Source organism: Budorcas taxicolor, chromosome 17 (genome assembly GCF_023091745.1).
Source record: "Budorcas taxicolor isolate Tak-1 chromosome 17, Takin1.1, whole genome shotgun sequence".
NCBI classification, from domain to species: Eukaryota; Metazoa; Chordata; class Mammalia; order Artiodactyla; family Bovidae; genus Budorcas; species Budorcas taxicolor.
In genome coordinates this window covers 9081864-9105655 of record NC_068926.1, presented here as the reverse complement: position 1 = coordinate 9105655, position 23792 = coordinate 9081864, and the positions used below count along the sequence as shown (strand labels likewise).

The window sequence follows — 23792 nt, the reverse complement described above, 5'->3', positions numbered from 1 at the left end:
GCAATGCAGGAGACACAGGAGACGCGGGTTCAATCCCTGGGTAGGGGAGAGACCCCGGAGGAGGAAACGACAACCCACTTCAGTATTCTTGCTAAAAGATCCCATGGACAGAGAAATCTGATGGGCTACAGTCCAAAGGGTTGCAATGGCATGCGTAGGACTGAGTGACTAGGCATGCAGCCATGCTGACAAGCAACCCCCAGAACCGATATTACACCTGTTTCATCAGCCAGTGGAAACTCACCTCAGTAAACACACTTCTGAAAGCCAACCAATCAGTGAGAGGTTCTACTTTTGATAGTTAACCAAAGAACAAAAGTTTCACTCTAGTAATACGTTCTCTGAAGGCCAGTCAATCAGCAGCCCAGTCTTTCCTGAGGAACCACACTCAATCCTATGTCATTTTGCTTCCACTGCTAAAAACTACTAATCACTGACTTGTATGCTCTGTAACAAACTTCCCCCAAACTAGAAGCTTAAAGGAATAGACTCACACAGTGAGTCAGGAGTCTGGAGTGGGCTTTCTGGGTGGATCAGGCCAGGGTTTCTCATGAAGTTACAGTCAAGCTCTCACTGGAGCTGCAATCAACCTTGCAGAAGTCATAATGGTGCTGGAGGTTTCACCTCCATGCTGCTCTACGCACATAGACCTCAATTCCTCACTGGCTACAGCACAACACCCAACTGAGTTTTGACAAGAGCAATAAATGTCCATGTTCTAAATAAGTTAAGTGAGATCAGGACAAGTCAGGGTACAAAATTTAAGAAGGCAAAATAAATAACACGTGTCTAATAGTTACAAGAAAACATGCCATAAAAAGGAGATTAAAAATGATTATTAGAAATCCAAGTAAATGCTGAGATACATATTTCAAAAGTCTGACCCACAGAGATGTTATGGGGAAGGAGGTGGGAGGGGGGTTCACGTTTGGGAACACATGTAAGAATTAAAGATTTTAAAATTAAAAAAATAAATAAATAAATAAAAATAAAATAAAAAGTGAAAAGATATAAGCAGAATTCACAGTAGCTAGGATTATATTCACAATATATCAGATTTATGGATTACTAAATCTTAGTCTGAGTTCCATCACTTAAAACAAATGAGAAAATGTGGGAAATGTTTAGAGAGAAGTGCCAAAAGACATTACGGATCAGAAGGAGAGCTTCCGAGGAACAATATTTTTAAAAGAATATTTTTTAGAACAAAGAAAAGGTCTTAACATCCAGGCATAGCATCTATTTTGTGGAGAGTGAAATAGTTACAACTGCAATAAGGGATGTAAGAAAAGAAAGTCTTATGTTGCAACGTAGACAATTCTGAAAGAAGATCATCGAAAACCAGACTTGACTGTCAAGGACAGCTGAGTAATTGCCACCGTCTTTAAAAGATAGGAAAGATTCTCATTTGGCTAATGTACATTAGATCTTGCCTGAAGGCTGTGGAATAAACTGAAGGACATAAAAAGATACCTTGTTCTCATAACAGGATAACAGCGATTCAGCCAGGAAGTCAGGTTCCAATAGTACTTATAAAACTTAAATATCCATATGTTATCAAGGTAAGTAAAATTTACAACACGAAGGGCTCAAAATGCGGTGTGGAACAGGAGCAGAGGTAGAGGTCTTTGCTCATTACTTGGAATCTGAACTAATTAGAAATCTTACATTAATATAACAATATGATTTCAGTTAAGAATGGACCACTGGCTTGAGAAAGTAGCTTAATCATTCATTTGTATTCCCTAAATTATTTCCTGGAAAGACAATGGCTAACCTACCCCTTTTAAGGTATTCCCATTAGAATTCCACAAGCTCTTTAATGTAAGCTACAGCTTCCAAGTTGGACATTCACCAAAGTCACAGAAACTTAATGAAGGAGAGGAACACGTTCAGTGTATCTGTGACAGGCCAGAAGGGCAGGTGAGCTCAAGGACAGACAACTCATAAGGAAATACAATCAAAAGCATGTTAAAAGACTAGCCTTCCAAAATAAGCTTTCTGAAAACAAATTTGACAAGACATATGCTCCTGAAAAAAGATTTAGACTTTTTTTTTTTACTTCATTGATGTTGTAAGACTACAAAATTATGATTCAGAAGAAATAATTTGTGCATATTAAGCAATTTGAAATTATGGCTTATGCAGCATCCCAGTTACATTCAAGCTACTTTGCTAGGAATTCTGGGATGTAAAATATGGAAATATCAAATATTTTTAGAGTATGTGTGATCTTTATATTACATAATTTGTTAGCAGCCCATGCCATTTATAGAGCGTTCAGTAACTCTATTAACTACTCCTAAGTTCTTGCTGATGATACATCTCTAAATGTACAGTGTGAAAACAATAAACAGGAGTGCTACATTGTGGAGTATTAATGTTGAAAAATGTAATAAATTCCCAGAGTTATCTTCCCTAAAATGTTTATAGTCAAGGAGTTACTGAGTTTTGGAAGGCACTTCTATAACAGACTAATCTTTTTCAAGGTAAATGCTGCAAACTCTACTGTCAATCAATTTAATAACAACTGGAATTTAAAAAGATACAAGGCCCTGGCTACTCACTAAAAAGGGGAACGACAGCATAAAACTTCAGAAGACAGAGTCTTCAACTTATAAGGCCACTTGCATATCTCCTTTCTGTTTGTTTTATTTGGACCAAATGTTCACAAATGGACTCTAAACAATGAACACAAATCTTTTAGAATGATAGGCTAGCTCTAAACAATGATGGGAATTTTTTAGAACAATAGGCTAATTTTCAAGGGGGAAATTGCCAAGATAAAATAAATTGCAATCAGGATCTTAGTTCATCTCATAGAACCTAAAGCCTCAACTTTCTTTTTCATAATTTTCTTTCTGTTTCCTCTTCTTTCTCCAGGCTATCTTTTAGAACTGAACACTTAAATACACCTTTATATGCACAAGCCAAATGAGATCGCATTTAATTTGTGACTCTCTGCAGATATCTCTAACATACTAGTTTTAAAACTTAAAGAGAATCACCTTTCAAAATAATTCCCCAAATACCAATTTCATTTTTTTGGTTCTTTAAATTTATGCTTTCAACTTTATTTTTATAGCTTCATTGACATGTAAATGAAAAACTACACATACTTAAAGTGCATAATTTGACAAATTTTGACATATGTTTACACCCATGGGACCATCCCCCATAACCACAATCAAGTTAACAAGCATTTCCATTCTCTATTGTAATCCATCAGGTCTCACTTCATTTCCCACACCCATTCCAGGTAACCACAGATCTGATTCTGTCATGGGCCTAGTTTATTTGCAACTTCTAGACTTTTATATAAACAGAATCATACTCTTGTACTCTTTTTTGTCTGACTTTTTTCAGCATAACTCATCTGAGATTCAGTCATTTGCTTGTTCGGAGAAGGCAATGGCACCCCACTCCAGTACTTTTGCCTGGAAGATCCCATGGATGGAGGAACCTGGTGGGCTGCAGCCCATGGGGTCGCGAACAGTTGGACACGACTGAGCGACTTCACTTTCACTTTTCACTTTCCTGCACTGGAAAAGGAAATGGCAACCCACTCCAGTGTTCCTGCCTGGAGAATCCCAGGGATGGGGGAGCCTGGTGGGCTGCTGTCTATGGGGTCGCACAGAGTCGGACACAACTGAAGCGACTTAGCAGCAGCAGCAGCATGTTGCTTGTTAAATGCATTATACACCATCAATGGGCTTCCCAGGTGACCCTAGAGGTAAAGAACCTGCCTGCCAATGCAGGAGACCTAAGAGACATGGGCTGGATCCCTGCGGCAAGATCCCCAGGAGGAGGCCATGGCAACCCACTCTAGCATTCCTGCCGAGAGAATACCATGAACAGAGGAAGCTGGCAAGCTATGGTCTACAGTGTCACAAAGAGTCAGACACGGCTGAAGCAACTTAGCACACATGCACACACATAGCCTTTGAGTCTGGCTTCTTTCACTTAACATGATGCATTTAAAATTCATCTATGTTATGGAATCAATAGCTCATTCCTTTTTATTGCTTGATAGTACTTCATTGTATAAATGTTAACAAATTTTGATTATTCATTCACTAGCTGAAGAACATTTGTGTTGTTCCAGCTCTTGGCAGTTATGATTAATCAGCTACATATATTCATTATAGGTTTTCATGTGAACAAATACGATCATTCCTCTGGCATAATTACCTTTGGGTAGGACAGCCAGGTTTTATGGTTAGAGATTATTAATTTGTAAGAAAGTATCAAAATCTTTAGAAACCCACTGTACAATTTAGCATTTCCACTAGCAATGTATGAATGTGCCAGTTATTCCACATTCTTGCTAGATTCGGAATTATCAGATTTTTAAATTTTATTTTAGGCATTCTAATAAATGAGTGGTACTATGACATTTTGGCTTTTATATGTATTTTCCTATTGACTAATGATTCTGGTTATCTTTTAATGTGCTTATTTGCATCTATATATTTTCTTTGGTATATTTGGTTTCCCAAAATATAAAGTAATCATCAAAGGATAGTCTTTTCAACAAGCAGTGCTAGCACATTTGAATATCAATATGTTAGATATCTTGAGTCATGTATGAAATATAATTGAAAAAACCATACATTGAAATATAAAATTTAAAACTATAAAGTTTCTAGAGGAAAATCTTTTGACCAAAGGCCTAACTAATATTTCTTGCCTAACAGTGAAAGCATCAGCTATAATTGTGATAAACTTGACTTTATCAAAATTAAAATCCTCTGCTGTTCAGAAGAAACAGAAAGAAAAAAACAAGTCACAGACTGGGAGAAAATATTACAAAGCATATGCATATTAAAGAGTTTATATTTAGAATATGGAAACGTCTCGCAACAATTAAGGACAATAGCAAAAATGGGCTGCCGTCTACAGGGTCGCACAGAGTCGGACACGACTGAAGTGACTTAGCAGCAGCAGCAGCAAAAAATATAAATATGGCAAAAAGCTTAAACAAGCACTTCACCAAGGAAGATACAGAAATGACAAATACATGAAAATATGCTGTATATCATTGTCTAGTTGTTGTTCGGTCGCTAAGTCGTGCCTGACTCTTTGTGACCCCATAGACTGTAGCACGCCAGGCCTTCCTGTCCTTCTTCGTCTCCTGGAGTTTGCTCAAACTCATGTCCATTGAGTCAGTGATGCCATCCAACCATCTCGTCCTCTGTCGCACCCTTCTCCTCCTGCCTTTAATCTTTCCCAGCATCAGGGTCTTTTCCAATGAGTCAGCTCTTCACATCATGTGACCAAAGTATTGGAGCTTTGGCATCAGTCCTTCCAGTGAATATTCAAGGTTGACTTATTTTATGATTGACTGATTTGATCTTGCTGTCCAAGGGAATCTCAAGTGTTTTCTTCAGCATCACAATTTGAAGGCATCAATTCTTTGGTGCTCAGCCTTCTTTATAGTCAAACTCACATTCATACATGACTGTTGGAAAAATCATAGCTTTGACTATAGGGGCCTTTGATGGCAAAGTGATATCTTTACTTTTTAATACACTATCTAGGTTTGTCATAGCTTTCCTTCCAAGGAGCAAATGTCTTTTAATTTCCTGACTGCAGTTGCCGTCTGCAGTGATTTTGGAGCCCAAGAAAATAAAATCTGTCACTGCTTCCACTTTTTGCCTGTCTATTTGCCATGAAGTGATGGGACTGGATGCCATAATCTTAGTCTTTTGAATATTGAGTTTTAAACCCATCCCCTTCCATTTTAGTCCACTGTTTCCTAAGATGTCAATGGTCACTCTTGCCATCTTCTGCTTGACCATGGCCAATTTACCTTGATTCATGGACAAATTAATGTTCCAGGTTCCTATGCAATATTGTTCTTTACAGCATCAGACTTTACTTTCACCACCAGACACATCCACAAATGAGCGCTGTTTCCCCTTTGGCCCAGACATTTCATCATTTCTGGAGCTATTAGTAACTGCCCTCTGCTCCTCCCCAGTAGTATATTGTACTCCAACCTGGGGTGCTCATCTTCCTAAATGATGAATGTCATATCTTTTTGCCTTATCATCCTGTTCACAGGATTCTGGTGGCAAGAGTACTGGAGTGATTTGCCATTCCCTCCTCCAATGGACCATGTTTGGTCAGAACTCTCCACCATGACCTGTCCGTCTTAGGTGGCCCTGCATGGCATGGCTCATAGTTTCACTGAGTTATGCAAGCCCCTTGGCCATGACATTGAATCACTGTCTATTAGAGAAATACAAATTAAAACCACAATGGAATTCATATCACTTAGAATGGCTAAAATTAAAATAACTGATTATAGTGAGTAGTGATACAGCTATGGAACAAAAGCCACTCTCTTATTTCCACTGATAGGAAATATGAAATGGCATAACCACTTTGGAAATAAGTTTAGACAAGAGAAATGGCAAACATATGTCTATCCACAGCCCTGTACATGAATGTGTATAGCAGTATTCCTTGTAGGAGCACATTAGAAAAAAAAAAAAAATCCATCATCTGGTGAATGGATTAACACAGTATTTCCACTATTCTAATGGAGTCACCAAAGTATAAAACAGCCACTTTTTAAACTGCAAGTACAATATTTAAAGACAAAAGGGAATATTCTATAAGGCCAATGTATCATCCCATATCATCTAAGTGATGAATAAGAGTAATATAAAGTACAAGTTTCTTCCTTACTTATAAAAAGAAATAATAAGGTTCAGAATCTTACCTATATACTTATATCCTTCTTCCCCATTTACAATGGGTCTCAGCCAAGTTGACCTAAGCCTCAAATTAGTAGACACATGAGCACCTTGAGGAGGGTAAAGTGTAAATAACATTTCAATTGCATTGTGCTTCTTGATGATACCAGAGTATTTTTCACGGTCTTCTGCAAAAAGAATAAAAAACAACATTCTGTTTTAATTTTAGACCTTTTACAAAATTTCATATCCCTTTCTTTTAAGGGATGAAAATTAAAAACTATTGAAATTTTTGAATGCTAATGGTTATGCAACATAGTTAGACAACATAGCTCTCTTTAGCCAAAAATACTTTACCAAAAATCTAGTCTCTCAGATAATTCCTAGCAAAAATTAAGGAGTAAAGGCTTACAAGTAGAATCTTCAAATACTATCAGTCTAAAGCAGTGCTGTTAATAGCTGTGAAAAAATGTAAGATAACTAACTAATAGCATTCATATTATATATACTATAGCATAATCATATTTTAATTGCCATTAAATAATAATCTGAGAAAAATATTGAGTAAATATGGAGTTCCATAAACTAGAACTACTGAATCAATATTCTTAAGCTATGGTCTTTAAGAAAATGTAACATCACCTATACAAATATTTATATAACACTTACTATATGCAAGAAAGAGCCCCACGTGCTTTTGAACATTAACACATTTAATTTTCACAGGACACCTGTAAGGTCAATACTGTTACTATCTTCAGTTTACATGAGGAATTTGAGGTCCAAAGAAATTAAATAACTTGCCGAAATCTTAGAGTCTGCAACTGACACAATTAGGATTTGGATTATCTGAGTAGATGCTTTGGCCATATTTTGGCCACCTGATGGAAAGAACTGACTCATTCGAAAAGACCTGAAGCTGGGAAAGACTGAAGACGGGAGGGAAAGGGGAAGACAGAGGATGAGATGGTTGGATGGCATCACTGACATGATGGACGTGAGTTTGAGTAAGCTCCAGGAGTTGGTGATGGACAGGGAAGCCTGGTGTTCTGCAGTCCATGGGGTCGCAAAGAGTTGGTCACAACTGAGTGACTGAACTGAACTGAACTGAACTGAGGAGAAGCTCTCATTTGCAAACAAATGTTTGTCAAGTGAATATGACCTGCATTAACTAGCTTTCAAGTTGTGGTGCTGGAGAAGATGCTTGAGAGCCCCCTGGACTGCAAGGAGAGCCAACCAGTCAACACTAAAGGAAATAAACCCTGAATATTCACTGGAAGGACTGATGTTGAAGCTGAAGCTCCTATACTTTTGCCACCTGATGCAAAGGGCTGACTAGTTGGAAAAGACCCTGACACCTGGAAAGATTGAGGGCAGGAGGAGAAGGGCATGGCAGCGGATGAGACGGTTAGATAGCCATCACTGATTCAATGGACATGAGTCTGAGCAAACTTCAGGAGATAATGAAGGACAGGAAAGCCTGGTATGCTTCAGTTCATAGGGTCAAAAAGAGTTGGACACAGCTTAGAGACTAAATAACAACGACTAGTAGATGAGAAAGCTGTGATTAATGAATAATTTGAATTGTGGAGTGAAAAATCACTTGTTACGGCCCTTGCGCCTTCAGTTTGTGTTTTCAGTTTTTGGTTGATAACCCAATGTCCTAAAATTCAATGAGGCAGTCTACTGAGCAATTGATTCAAAGCAATTCTACCTAGAAACATTTCAAAGAAAAGATACTAATATAAATCTTCATTTATAATGCTGTTACATTTTTTTCTTTTTTTCCCAACTACCTTTTTTTCTCCCCTTTATTTTTTTTAAATATCATATTTCATAGTACAGTAAGTATAAGGCAGTACAACATAATGAGTAAATGAAAAAGAAAGTAGATTTGTTGGTAGATACTGTGCCAGGTAGCCATCTTTTACACGCTAAGTCGCTTCAACCATGTCTGACTCTTTGCAACCCTATGGACTGCAGTCTGCCAGGCCCCTCTGTCCCTGGGATTCTCCAGTCAAGCGTACTGGAGTGGGTTGCCATGCCCTTCTCCAGGAGCTCTTCCCAACCCAAGACTGAACCCGTGTCTCTTACATCTCCTGTATTGACATACAGGTTCTTTACCACTAGCATTCCCAGGGAAGCCCCATCTGTTGCCTCACCCAAAATCCATCTTCACTGTCCTATTTGTGAGACTAGAATATTTCCCCCTTGCCATCTGGCAAAATTTTAAACATCCCTGATAGAAGGCAATCTAGGGAACTAGTGGATAAAGGGGGTTCTTCCTGGTTCTGGGGGATTGTCTCCTGCAGTAAATAGTGACCAACTGTGCAGGGTCTTCTGGGCCATGCTGCCTGGAACCTCATAGGGCTCCTGAGACACACACACTGGGAGCTTGTGGGCACGTTCCTTGTGGCACCACCTTCCCTTGAATGGTTTCCACACCGAGACACTTCCCTGAAAACAGCTTCCCCAGAACCCCAGTAAGTACCTTCCCTGGGAAATACACTAGCATGCTACTTTCGTGAGTGTCTCTATTTACTGGATCACAGCTGTGTCCCCTCCGAGAGGAGCTGGATCCAAGTTACAGGGAGAAATACGGTAAGGGGCACTGTTTAAAATTTGTTCTTTCCCGAAGTGCTCTGTCCTCAGACTGAGAGTTAGTGTGACTCCTTTTCTCAATACTTTTTTTATAATTAAATTTATTTATTTTTAACTGCAGGATAATTGCTCCACAATATTATATTGGTTTCTGTCAAACATCAACATGACTCAGCCATAGGTATACCTATCCCCCCTCCTTCTTGAACTTCTCCCCCACCTCCCATCCCAGCCTCCCTGCTAGGTTGTTACAGAGCCCCAGTTTGAGTTCCCTGAGTCATACAGCAAATTCCCATTGGTTAACTATTTTATTTCACATATGGTGATGTATATGTTTCCATGTTACTCTCTCCACACATCTGACCCTCTTCTTCCTCCGCCCTCCCTGTCCCCATGTCCATAAGTCTGTTCTGTATGTTTTCTCAATTCTTTAAGGTTCCTTTTACCCTTAATAGCCAATCTTGGGCTTCCCAGGTGGCACTAATAGTAAAAAATCTGCCTGCCAGTGCAGGAGACATAAGAGACGTGGGTTTGATCCATGGGTCAGGAAGATCCCCTGGAGAAGGGCATGGCAAGCCATTCCAGTATTCTTGCCTGGAGAATCCCATGGACAGAGGAGCCTGGTGGGCTACAGTCCATGGGGTCACAAAGAGCTGGACACGATTGAAGCAACTTAGTGCATGCTCACAGTCTATCTCAGCTTCCCTAATCTCCATCAGAGTTAATAATTCTTTACGTTAAACATTTCCTGCTCAAATCACCATGTAGTTTTATTTTCTAATTGATAAAGCAGACCTGGGTTATAATTCATTTTCTTTTAAAATTTTTATTGGAGTGTGGTTGCTTTACAATGCGTTAGTTTCTACCGTAGAGCAAAGTGAATCAACTGTATATGTGTACACATATATTCCATCTTTGTTTGGATATCCTTCCCATTTAGGTCACACACAGCACTAAGTAGAGATCCCTGTGTGATACAGGTTCTCACTAGTTATCTATTTTAACATTGTATCAATAGTATGCGTCAATCTATGAGTTCTAATCTTTGAACCATCATAACGGGCTTTGAAATATTAGACAAATCACATTCATCTCCTGGTGATAGTACTGACCTCTTCGGATTATTGTTAGGATTAAGTGATATAAGAAATATATAAAAATTCATAGCACCATGTCTATAAATACTACATGAGTGTGTTAGTATATGTAACCCAGTATTACTTCAACAGTAATGAAAACCACAAGAGAGTCAGGAAATAATAAGCTATTGCATCTTTTAATTATAAACACTTCAGAGAATTTTCTGCTCTTTTTAAAAGAGAAAGTTCAAAATTATTCCCTTCTAACTCAAAAAAAGCAGACATCTTTATATGTGCTCAGATATGCGAACAGATATTAGGGATACCTCACCTGCATGCTGTGGGCTAAGTTGCTCAGTCATGTCTGACTCCTTACAACCCTATGGACCATAGCCCACCAGGCTCCTCTGTCCATGGGATTCTCCAGGCAAGAATACTGCAGTGGGTTGCCGTGCCCTCCTCCAGGGGATCTTCTCAACCCAGGGATCAAACCCACATTTATATGTGCTCAGATATGTGAACAGACATTAGGAACATCTCACCTGGATAAGTTTAAGCCCCTTCTCATCTGTCAACAGAAGAAAGAAAGCCAGAACTACTACCAAGTAGTGCTAAAGAGCCAACCCTGCTTTACTTTTTCACTCAGGTTGTACTTGAAGAAGTTGAGCTGGGGACTTCCTAGGCAGTAGAGGTCTCTCGGAGTTGAGAAGGAGGCTACGGATGCAGCACCAATTACATTATAAGAAATCACAGTGACATTAAATACAACCCTGAAGTTTTACTTCACATACAAAATGAGGAAGCAGAAAAGATCAGGTTTTTGCCTTTGAAACCATAAAGTAAGAAAGTAAAGCAGGGAAAGCTAGCAGGAATAGCAGCCTTTTTAGTGTGAAGGGCCAGGTTGCACCTGAGGTTTCTCTCTTCCCTCAGATTGATACCTTTCTAACTCCTTTAGCTTAAGCAAGATGTTTAAGCAAAATAGCTTTATGCTTATTAGGTTTAATAAAGCATCTTGTTTTCCATCAAGGCCAAAGGTTTCCATGTTGGGCAAAATAAGACGCCTATGCTAAATTCTCAGCCGTGGCGCATGTAGAACTGCCACTTTCTCTTCCTGGATTATTCTGATTAAACACTAAGTGAAACACACGAAGTCTGTGGAACGTGGAACTTGCCGTGAAAATGGGATGCCCTGAGAGCTATAGAAGCAGGCACACGTTGGAGGTGTCTAGTTCAGAGTCTTGCTATTGCCACCATTTGCCATCGAGTAACACAAACGGCAACCCACTCCAATATTCTTGCCTGGAGAAACCCTTGGGCAGAGAAGCCTGGGGGCTACAGACCACAGTGTCACGAAGAGTCAGACACAACTGAAGCGACTTAGCACACACGCAATACAGATGGCGCCTTGGAGCTTATATAATATAAACAAAGCATAACGATTTTGGAATAACTGTACCTTCCTTCATACTATCAACATTGATTACAAGCAGGCATGTTTCATTTTAGAAAGCATATGGCTTGTAAAATATGACCTCTTCTTTTTGTTTTATTACAGATGTCATCCTAAGACAAAACAGGAATTTAATTTTTGTTGCTGATATTGTTAACTTGTTATTTAGGGAGTATCTGCCTTTTAGTATACTGCTAAGTCAATATTGCCACATTACATTTAGGTGTAATAATATGGTTCTCAGAACTCAAAAGAATAAGATCTCTTCCTTACTCCTTCTTCCCCAAGCCATATGTGCAGTAAAACTCTGAAGATCGCAGGTGTATGTGTCTAGGTCTGGTCTATGGCAGAGGCCCGCACAATATTTCCATGAGTCTCTGTTGCTCCCAGATCACCAAGTAGTGACTTGTCTTCCTTAGAGGGAGCAGCTGAGGCTGAGCTGTGGCCCTGGAGCTGACCACCACTGGGGTATGGACCTGACTTGCCATGTATGAGATGAGTGATCTGAAGCAAGTTAGTTACCCTCTTTCCAGCTAAACAGTAAAACTATTTACATTATAGTAGAACTGTTAACATTAGAGTGTTGCCATGACTTGAAATAAATAAAGTCCTTAGAAGAACACCGAGTTGATGGCCAGCATTGTTACTACTATTATTATATGCTCTTGCCTGAGCAGATGCTGGCACAGCCTCTGTCCTCCTGAGATAATAATGGCGGTCTCCTGTCTTCTGCCCCATCTTGTTTGTCTTCTGGATGGGTGAGTGGAGAAGTGGACAGTTATCCTGAACTCGCTGCCCTTTGTGGTCACTCTCACATTATTTTGGATGTTCTAAGGCTCAGTGGTTCCCATTGGATACTGATCAGAAGTTTTGTATTCATCAGTACTCATGAGTTACTAATCGATGTTGTGGTAGTCTTCCTTGTTGCTATTATTAGCAAAAACAATAAGCTCATATTTTGTTGACTCTAAGACAATATAGATGTTGATTATCCCATTAGTTTATCATCATTAAGAAATATAAGACTGAAAATTTAACTATGGCATGCCACTGATTATAAGATATAGCTCTATTTTAGAGACATTAAAATATGAAAATATATACCTTAGAGTTAACAAAATACAGCAAAATCAAGATATCTAATTGACAACTCCATTTGGCTAACAAACAGGCACTCAATGTCTGTCCAGCACCCAGATTTCCTGCCTCAGTAAATAGCTTGCTTTTACTGGCACAACCTAGGAAACAAGGAAACCTCCTTGACACCTCACTACCCCCTCCTACCATCCTTGAAAAATTGGCAACTACCTTTTAAACTTTAAAAAAAACTTTTTATTTAATGAATTTATTTGGCTGTGCTAGTCTTAGTTGCAGCATGTGGGATCTTAGTTCCCTGACCAGGGATTGAACTCAGGCCCCTGCATTGGGAGCTCAGAGTCTTAGCCACTGGACCACCAGGGAAGTTCCTATCATCTGCTGCAGCTAAGTCATATCAGTCGTGTCTGACTCTGTGCGACCCCGTAGACGGCAGCCCACCAGGCTCCCCCGTCCCTGGGATTCTCCAGGCAAGAACACTGGGGTGGGTTTCCATTTCCTTCTCCAATGCATGAAAGTGAAAAGTGAAAGTGAAGTCGCTCAGTTGTGTCCGACTCTTAGCGACCCCATGGACTGCAGCCCACCAGGCTCCTCTGTCCATGGGATTTCCCAGGCAAGAGTACTGGAGTGGGGTGCCATTGCCTTCTCCTATCATCTATTTTTATACAAATACTTTTCCCTCCTAAGTAATCTTCTTGGCCCTTTTGACCTTGCCTCTAAGCAGCAACCAGAGTAGTATTTTTTATGTATCTTTAATACATTTTCCTACTCATTGGTTTCCTATTTCATACATTTCCCTATTGAGTAGGTTCCTGATGCTCTTAAAATAGTATCAAGTACTGAATAAGTCCTAGAAGATTCTGAACATTCTGGTCGCTGCCTCCTCCTCCATCTCTACTCTAGGAACCTGGGCTTTCTTTCTGTTTCATAAACACACCCTGAATCCTCCTACTTCAGACCTTTGCATAAGATGTTCTGTATACCTGGCATGCTCTTCTCCCACATGCTGCCCTCCACTGACTCATTAACTTAAACACCACCTTCATGCCTCTTTTCAAAGTCTCCCCTGACTCTCACCAAACTGGATCAAGCATCCACAGTATATTATCTCAGAGTGACTGTTCCCTGTATTTTCCTCCATTACACATACTGAAGTGTGTAGTCATATGACTTCTATTATTCAGATCTGTCTCCCTCACATGACTATAAGTTACAGGCAGACAAGGTCCATGATTGTTTGCTAACTACTGAATCTCCCAGTATCTAGTCACTGTGGCTGATACTTGGAAATGGTTAATAAAAGGCTTTTTAATTAATAAATAAGTACAGCATAATTAATATTACTCATTGGGAGCTAAGTATATAGCAGGCAGTGTGCTACACAGGTTATGAACATTATCTAATTTAATCCTAAAATCACAAATGTGTGACTTGCTGACAATCCTATGAATTAAATCTATCAGACTCACTGAGCCTATGTTATGAGTCTGATAGTAGTGAACTCATAGGACGTATGCACAGGGAGAAGGGCTACTGAGCACTTCATGGCCTCAGAGTAAGCGGTGAAGCCAGGATCTAATCTTCATTCGAACTTTGAAGCCTGTCCTTTCAACTAAGGATGCCACATTATTTTAGACACACAGTTCCTGTGCCATGGAACAGCTGGCACCTCCACATGTTGCCAGTTGTCTGGTAGCCTCCCTTTGAAGTCTTCCAATCTTTCTAATGGAGAAGGCAATGGCACCCCACTCCAGTACTCTTGCCTGGCAAATCCCGTGGGTGGAGGAGCCTGGTGGGCTGCAGTCCATGGGGTCCCTAGCAGTCAGACACGACTGAGTGACTTCACTTTCACTTTTCACTTTCATGCATTGGAGAAGGAAATGGAAACCCACCCCAGTGTTCTTGCCTGGAGAGTCCCAGAGACGGGGTAGCCTGGTGGGCTGCCATCTATGGGGTTGCACAGAGTCAGACACGACTGAAGCAACTTAGCAGCAGCAGCAGCAGCAATCTTTCTAAAATCCTTCAGATGACCATGAGTAGTCTTCAATACAATTTTTCTCACAACTGTAGGTCTTCCCAGGCCTTTTTCTGATATTAGTTTTTTCCACAAAAACTTCTTTTATAGAGCTGTTGACAAGCCCTCAGGTCAAAACCATGGTTCATCAGCTGATTATAACCCTCTTAGTTTGCTAAGGATGTAAGCCAGGATAAAAGTCCACAGAATAAAACCTGAGACACCTCTCATTTCCCCCTGCCTCTCACATAAGTGAGGCTCATTATGCTTAATATTCAGAGTAGGCGGTGACTGTTCAGAGAATCCAAAGGTGCCCTTCCATTCCTCTCCCTCAGAGGACGCTGTATCATCAAGGACTCTTCTTCCCTCCTGCAGAGCCTCAACCTAAATATTTAAGGTAGTGGTCCTCAGACTTGTATTTTGAGATATGGAGTGACTTAAAAAAAATTATAAGTGGAATCATACTAAAAAGTTGTTTTTGTTTTCCCAATATTTTGATTCCGTGATAATTTTACAATTATTTAATGGTTTAAAAACACTATGTGTTCATGACAGGAAATTCTGGAAATACAAAGTATATAGGAATAATTATTACTCTTAATATTTTCCAGTTCTAACCCCATATGTGTGATTTTCCTCCTCCCACAACCCCTAAGAAACTACAGTAGAGCATAAGTAGTTAATAGGACGCTTGGCGGCGGATCACTCTTAGCACTAGGAAACAGGCCTAAAGCCATCAGCCCTACATTATAGAATGTTGTTGTTGTTGTTGTTGTTGTTGTTGCTGTTGTTGCTCAGTTGCCCAGTCATGTCCGACTCTTTGCGACCCCATGGACTACAGCACGTAAAACCGCCCTGTCCCTCACCATCTCTCAAAGTTTGCCCAAGTTCATGTCCATTGCATTAATGCTGCCAACCAGTCATCTCATCCTCTGACAGCCTTTTCTCTTTCTGCCCTCAATCTTTCCCAGCATCAGGGACTCTTCCAATGAGTCAGCTCTTCACATCAGATGACCAAAATATTGAAGTTTCAACTTTAGCATCAGTCTTTCCAACGAATATTCAGAATTGATTTCCCTTAAGATTGACTGGTCTGATGTCCTTATTGTCCAAGGTACTTTCAGGAGTCTTCTCCAGCACCACAATTCAAAGGCATCAGTTCTTTGGCATTCTGCCTTCTTTAGAGTCCAGCTCTCACAACCGCACATGACCACTGGTCCCTATTGCCTTGGCTATATGGACCTTTGTTGGCAGAGTGATGTCTCTACTTACCAACACACTGTTCAGATTTGTCATAGCTTTCCTGCCAAGAAGCAGTCGTCTTCTGAATTCATGGCTGCAAGCACCATCCACAGTGATTTTAGAGCCCAAGAAGAGGAAGTCTGTCACTACTTCCACCTTTTCCCCTTCTATTTGCCATGCAGTAATGGGGCTGGATGCCACGATCTTGGATTTTTTAATATTTAGTTTTAAGCTGGCTCTTTCATACTCATCAAGAGGCTCTTTAGTTCCTCTTTGCTTTCTGCCATTAGAATGGTATCATCCACATATCTGAGGTTGTTGATGCTTCTCCTGCCTATCTTGATTCCAGCTTGTAACTCATCCAGCCTGGCATTTCTCATGATGTGCTCAGCGTGTAGGTTAAACAAACAGGGTGACAGCAGACAGCCCTGTCTTACTCCTTTCTCAATCTTGAACCAGTCAGTTGTTCCATACAGGGTTCTAACTGCTGCTTCTTGACATGCATACAGGTTTCTCAAGAGACAGGTAAGATCGGGTAAGACGGTCTGGTATTCCCATCTCTCTAAGAGCTTTCCACAGTTTGTCATGATCCACATAGTCAAAGGCTTTAGTGTAGCTGATGAAACAGAGGTAGGTGTTTTGCTGCAATTTCCTTTCTTTCTCTATGATCCAGTAGATGTTGGCAATTTGATCTCTGGTTTCTCTTCCTTTTCTAAAGCCAGCTTAGACATCTGGAAGTTCCTGGTTCACATAATGCTGAAGCCTAGCATGCAAAGGTTTAAGCATGACCTTACTAGCATGGGCTTCCCTGGTGGCTCAGAGGTTAAAGTGTCTGCCTGCAGTGTGGGAGACTCGGGTTCGATCCCTGAGTTGGGAAGATCCCCTGGAGAAGGAAATGGCAACCCACTCCAGTATTCTTGCCTGGAGAATCCCATGGAGAGAGGAGCCTGGTAGGCTACAGTCCAGGGGGTCGCAAAGAGTTGGACACGACTAAGCGACTTCACTTTCACTTTACTAGCAAGGGAGATGAAAGCAATTGTCTGATGCTTAAGTCTTTAGTACTATTCTTGCTACCCATCTTGGAAATTGGGATGAGGATTCATTATAAAACAGGAGTGATAAAAAAAAAGAAAGACCATCTATTATCACAACTCTTCCCTCTCTAGGATTATTATTAAAAGATATTTTAACACTAAAAATGACTGAGGGACACAATCTCAGGTGTGTTGCACACAAAGCACATTTTGGATTGAATAATGAGAAACTGGAGGTTCTAGGATTTTTGAAAGTGCTAACTTCTTCCTGACAGGCCAGTCCTCAACACAAATTCCAGCCTAGACTTGATATCTGAAAAGGGCTCATATGTAAATCATTAAGTTTAGGATCAATCCTAAGTGTATCAAGGGACTTTACAACTGACCCTCATTTATTAAACCAGAATAGAAGACCTCATTGTGGAAGTCAATTGTTAAGAAGTATTTGCAACTATGGGGCTTCCCGGGTAGCTCAGTGGTAAAGAATTCTCCTGCTAATGCAGGAGACGCAAGAGCCTAGGGTTTGCTCTCTCTGTTAGGAAGATCCCCTGGAGTAGGAAATGGCAACCTGCTTCAGTATTCTTGCCTGGAGAATCTCATGGACAGAGGAGCCTGGCAAGCTACACCCATGGGATCGCAAAGAGTCGGACATGACTGAGCACAGTACCCAGTACACTTAAGACTATGAGTAAAAACAGTCTCATCAAATGTGAGTTCAAAGTGGTGGTCAAATTATCTGTAACCCAGAGTGAATGACCAGTTTCTAAATGCTGTGCTTTTAATATAAGGCCACTGTTAAAGCACTTCATACTTTTATGTTGCATTCATTTTCTTTTATTTGAATTAGATGAATGTCATACTTTTTTATCATGCTGCTTTTATCTAAGCTTTCTCTATTAATTAGTAAATTTAAAAGAATATCAATCTATCAGTATAAAAAATTACATGTCGTGAACAAGGGAAAGTGAATTTAAAGCATTCCCATTCTGAAATTAATGAAACTTTCCTACATTCAATTTATCTTAAGCTGATATATGAAATCTTAAAGATCACTGATGAAGGAGCAAAACATTTAAGAATCAAAGCTGCAGGGCAAAATGGCTAAGAAGGCAGTTAAATAATATGCCCTTGGATGATATAATCAGCAAAAATAAATTCAAGGAACATAGATCTCTTGTATTATAATTAAATACCAACATTGTTTAACTTAAAGGAGAGCAAAAATGTTCATAACACTTCACTCAGAGTAAATAAAGTAAGGACATGAATTAATTAAAAATTTATTAAAGTGCAGCAATATTAATTTTAAAAAATTTTAAATATAGCAAGAATTACTACTTTTAAGTCCTTTCATTTCATGACCATCATACATGTTACAAATTTCTCCAGAACATTCTTGCTTTATTATTCAAAGATTAAATTTGGGAACATTGTGTCATTAATACATATATATCTTTATAAATCCAACCAAATTTCTAATACAAAATAGAAAATTAGAGGATTACAGTCATTTGATTGCTGAATAATCAAAGTAAAGTTATTGCAAAAGGTTCACTTCTTCAGTGGAATAAGTATACAGAATTCATAATATGCTAACATTTATTTTTATTTCCATGCTGTTGTTAATTTTTAGACTTATAAGCAAATTAAACACATTCAAAAGTACTGGATTGCTGTTCAGTAACTCAGTCATGTATGACCCTTTGCGACCCCATGGACTGTAGCACACTAGCCTTCTCTGTCCTTCACTGTCTTCTGGAGTTTATTCTAACTCATATCCATTGAGTCAGTGATACCATCCAACCTTCTCATCCTCTATTGTCCCCTTCTTCTCCTGCCCTCAATCTCTCTCAGCATGAGGGTCTTTTCCAATGACTTTGCTCTTTGCATCAGGTGGCCAAAGTATTGGAGCTTCAGCATCAGTCCTTCCAGTGCATATTCAGGGTTGATTTCCATTATGATTGACTGGTTTGATCTCCTTGCAATTGAAAGGACTTTCAAGAGTATTCTCCAGCACCATAGTTCAAAAGCATTAATTCTTTGGCATTCAGCCTTCATTATGGTACAACTCTCACATCCATACATGACTACTGGAAAAACCATAGCTTTGACTATCCAGACTTTTGTTGGCAAAATGTCGTCTTTGCTTTTTAATATACACACTTTGCTTTTTAATATGTCTCAGTTTGTCATAGCTTTTCTTCCAAGGAGTATCTTTTAATTTCATGGCTGCAGTCACCATCTGCAGTGATTTTGGAGCTCAAGAAAATGGTCTGTCACTGTTTCCATTGTTTTCTCATCTATTTGCCATGAAGTGATGGGACTAGATGCCACAGTCTTAGGTTTTTGAAGAAAGTAAGGAAAACCGCTAGACCATTCAGGTATGACCTAAATCAAATCCCTTATGATTATACAGTGGAAGTGACAAATAGATTCAAGGGATAAATCTGATAGACAGAGTGCCTGAAGAACTATGGAAGGAGGTTCATAACATTGTACAGGAGGTAGTGATCAAAACCATCCCCAAGAAAAATAAATGCAAAAAGGCAAAATGGTTTTCTGAGGAGGCCTTACAAATAGCTGAGAAAAGAAGAGAAGCAAAAGGCAAAGGAGAGAAGGAAAGATACACCCATCTGAATATAGAGCTTCAAAGAGTAGCAAGGAGAGATAAGAAAGCTTTCTTGAGTGAACAAGGCCAAAGAAATAGAGGAAAACAATAGAATGGGAAAGAGTAGAGATGTCTTCAAGAAAATTAGAGATACCAAGGGAACATTTCATGCAAAGATGGGCTCGATAAAGGACAGAAATGGTCTGGACCTAACAGAAGTAGACTATTGGATAAAGAAGCCTAAAAGACCTTTCCCTTTTTCAGTCTTCATGGAATTTTGACAAAAATACAGAACATATTACTGTGCATAAATAAGTCATATAGCTACATAAAACACAAATAACTTTGGTTAATAATTTTTATAAAATTATGAGAATTCCTTATGAGGGCCATTTTCTTTTATTCTAAAAGCCTATGTTAAAAAAAAGTATGTTAAAACCTATAGTAAACTGCTTAAGAAAAGCTTATTGATATATCTGCATTTTTAAAAAGCATCTTTGTCATTAAACAACAAAGATTAAAAGAACTTTATATCTAAAAATCCTAAAATAATAGTAGCATGAAAAATCCAAGAGCATAATTAAATAATAATACATAATGAGGAACAAAGATTTAAGCTGGGAATGCAACAGGTCAAATAAGATTTAAACTGTCTCCATAGATATCAAGATATTTAATAAAGCTGAAAAAATAATCTCTTCATAAAGACATCTAATAAATAGGAAGAGAAGGACACAACTTCAAATAAGCATCAACATTACATAATAACATTAAAATTAGTGAGAAAATTATAATGCCCATCATTGACATTATTATCTAAGGTCATAAATATTCCAGCTATTGCAAAAGTCAAGAAAAAGATATCTTAAGTTGTATTGTACACAATAAAAGTAGAATTGTAAAAATTTCATATCGTTTTCAGGTGATACAACTGCATATTTATGAAACTCAAGAGAAGATGAAAATTATTATAATTTAGGAGAGCAAAATACAATTACTGATTATAAAATAAGCATATAAAAATTAGGGCTTCTCATATACAAGAAGAATTTGCTAGAATACATACTAGAAAAAGAGTAAGATTAAAAATCTTTAAATCACAAACAAAACAGCTGGAAAGAAAAAAAAGCCTATGTGTGTGTGTTTGTGTGTGTTTCTGTATGCCAGAAGGAAAGCAAACATTTTCTCATAAATGATTAGAGTCTTATGATTAATTTTAAGTACTCTGTTTTTAAAATATGCCTTTCATTTTTCTCTGAAGGTCTAAGTCTTGCGATAGCCAGATTAAATCCATTAACATGACTTTCCTCTGACAGGCTAAAGACAAATGCCCCTCTCACCTTAGTTAAAATGCTCTCACTTTGAGAGAAATACAATAGCACAAAAAGTTCTTAAAACACAAGAGCACAGTGGCAGTCTTTACTGGGCTCACCATACAGAATTGAAAAGCTATTTCTTTTCTCTTGGTTTGGAAGAGTGCCTTACAATGAAAGTTATATCTTAATAGGAAGCATAGAATCACAAATAAGTGCTGCTATTCTAAACTGTTAAATTTAAATTACACAAGTGTCTTGTATTTCTTGCCATGTATTTCCTTTTATTTTTTTTTTTAATTTTCCTGTATGTATATATATCCTTAAGGGTTGAGAGAAATTCAACCAATCTCTAGGTTATTTCCCAGTAATATAAGTTTTAAAAGGTATACTGAGGGGAACTTTGGAGTTAATCATGCAATTCAATATTGTAAGTATTATTGTCCCAGATTATCTCAACTGCTTAGCAAAAAAATTACAATAATTGGCAGTTGACTACAACAGGCTTAGCTCTATACCTTTACTCAACAATTATGTCAGCCTGCATGAAAAAAATATTCTCAAAACACCCAGAAGATTTACCTTCCCTTTTATGTGGTTAGGATTTCCTCTAAATTCTAGAGACAAAGCTAATAATATCATGCTATTTCATAAAGCAAAACATGAACTCTAAATCAAAGGGCATCTTCCCTGATGCATTTTGCAAGTGAATATCAAACACCAAATGGTATTCACCTGGAAAATTATTTGGTACTAGTTTTTTAAACAATAAATGCTGTCTTTTAGAACTAAACCATTCTCCAGCTTTTTGGAGATCATTCACCAAACTAATTCAGGTTTCTCAATACCAGCCTGAGACCTGTTGACTGATTATAGAAAAGTTAAGATTAATTGTAGTGTGGAGAAGACTCTTTAGAGTTCCTTGGACAGCAAGGAGATCAAACCAGTCAATCCTAAAAGAGATCAACCCTGAATGTTCATCGGATGGACTGATGCTGAAGCTGAAGCTCCAGTACTTTGGCCATCTGATGCAAAGAGCCAACTCTTTGGAAAAGACCCTGATGCTGGGAAAGACTGAAGGCAGGAGGAGAAGGGGAGGACAGAGGATGAGATGGTTGGATGGCATCACTGACTCAATGGACATGAGTTTGAACAAATTCTGGGAGATCATGAAAGACAGGGAAGCCTGGCGTGCTGCAGTCCAAGGGGTCACAAAGGTCAGACACGGTCTAGAGACTGAACAACAATGACAGGATTAATCTGGATTTTTTATGGAACAAGGTTGCATACTAGCTAATCATTAAAAGGAAAAATTTACATATTTAACAAATGTCCAATTTCCCGGCTCAATTTGTTTCCTGGTATCATTGGGCTTCCCAAGTGGTTCTAGTGGTAAAGAACCCATCTGCCAGTGCAGGAGGCATAAGAGATGTGGTTCATTCCCTGGGTTGGGAAGATCCCCTGGAGGAGGGCATGGCAACCCACTCCAGTATTCTTGCCTGGAAAATCCTATGGTCAGCAGAGGCTGGTGGGCTACAGTCCATAAGGTCGCAAAGTCGGACATGACTGAAGCAACTTAGCTGAGGTAAGAGCTGAAGGCAGGAAGATTCCTGTCTGTCTCACGTGCTGACTTCACCCACCTTGTCCCAATGTCCCCGAAAGTCTCTATCACTGTGAGCATCAAATCATTCCAAAAATCCCCTCAGCTCTAATGTTCCTAAATCATCTAGATTTGGTTAGAGGTGAAGCTCTCTGTATAATCTATCTTGGGGAACAATTACTCTAACAATTCCTCTCTATCCAACAATTTCTCTCTAACAATTCCTCTAAACTTAAGAACAAGTTGCCTGCTCCTTTAACCTTTGTATTTTGGGGGCAGACAACTTGTTCTTAAGTTTCAGAGGTCCACAGGTAGAGAAGAATTGATAAGCATAAGTTAAAACGTTTCCATTTCAAAGGGAGAAAAAGGAAAGAAAAAACCACGGTGTTTTTGAAATCCAGTTGGATAAACTCCATTAGATTCAAGGGCTGGAAATAATCCTCTGCACTTTGCAGCTCCCTCTGAACCATCTTTCCTCTTTTATGAAGGGGAGCATGGAGTCGTAGCTGAATAGTTTGATCAGTCTCTCCTGCCTGTAAACATCTGGGTGTCCAGCAGCCTTCTTTCATTCCTTACTGTCTCTGTTCCTCTTCAGTGCAAGCGGACAGTGTTCTTCTGGTATAAAATCCTCAAGAATCTGGCAATTCTCATGTAGGTTATGGAGATTCACTCCATTAAACAAGAAACTTCTCCACACATCTTTTCCTGGAAAGTCTCATAACCAAGATGACTAAAAGGTTCACATATTTTTTTCTCTTCAGAAAACCTCTTTGTGACTGAGCTCTCTTTTTTCATCTTTTTGATGTATTAGCAAAAGATGGTCCAGTTACATTTTCAGCTTTTCCCCGAGAGCATGTTTTCCTGATGGTGAACCTTGTTAATTTGAGTATCTTTCAAAATTGGAATGAATTTAGAATTCCCCAAATCATCTAGTCTTGTTTCCTTTTTTGTTTGTTTGTTTGTTTACCAGTTTTTTCCTCAATTTATAAGCAGCAAATAGTAACCAGGTTGCACTTTCAACTCTGCTTGGAAATCTCCTCAGCTCAAGGTCA

The 23792-nt window shown here is 39.0% G+C and overlaps 1 protein-coding gene across 1 annotated transcript in view; it reads right to left on the bottom strand.

Annotated features, from left to right (window-relative positions):
* The window catches only part of IQCM (IQ motif containing M), a 420783-nt gene that overhangs the window by 76819 nt on the left and 320172 nt on the right, over positions 1-23792 (bottom strand). Inside the window, 1 exon segment of the mRNA XM_052655057.1 lies at positions 6731-6892. Within this exon segment, the coding sequence (XP_052511017.1) occupies positions 6731-6892 (162 nt within the window).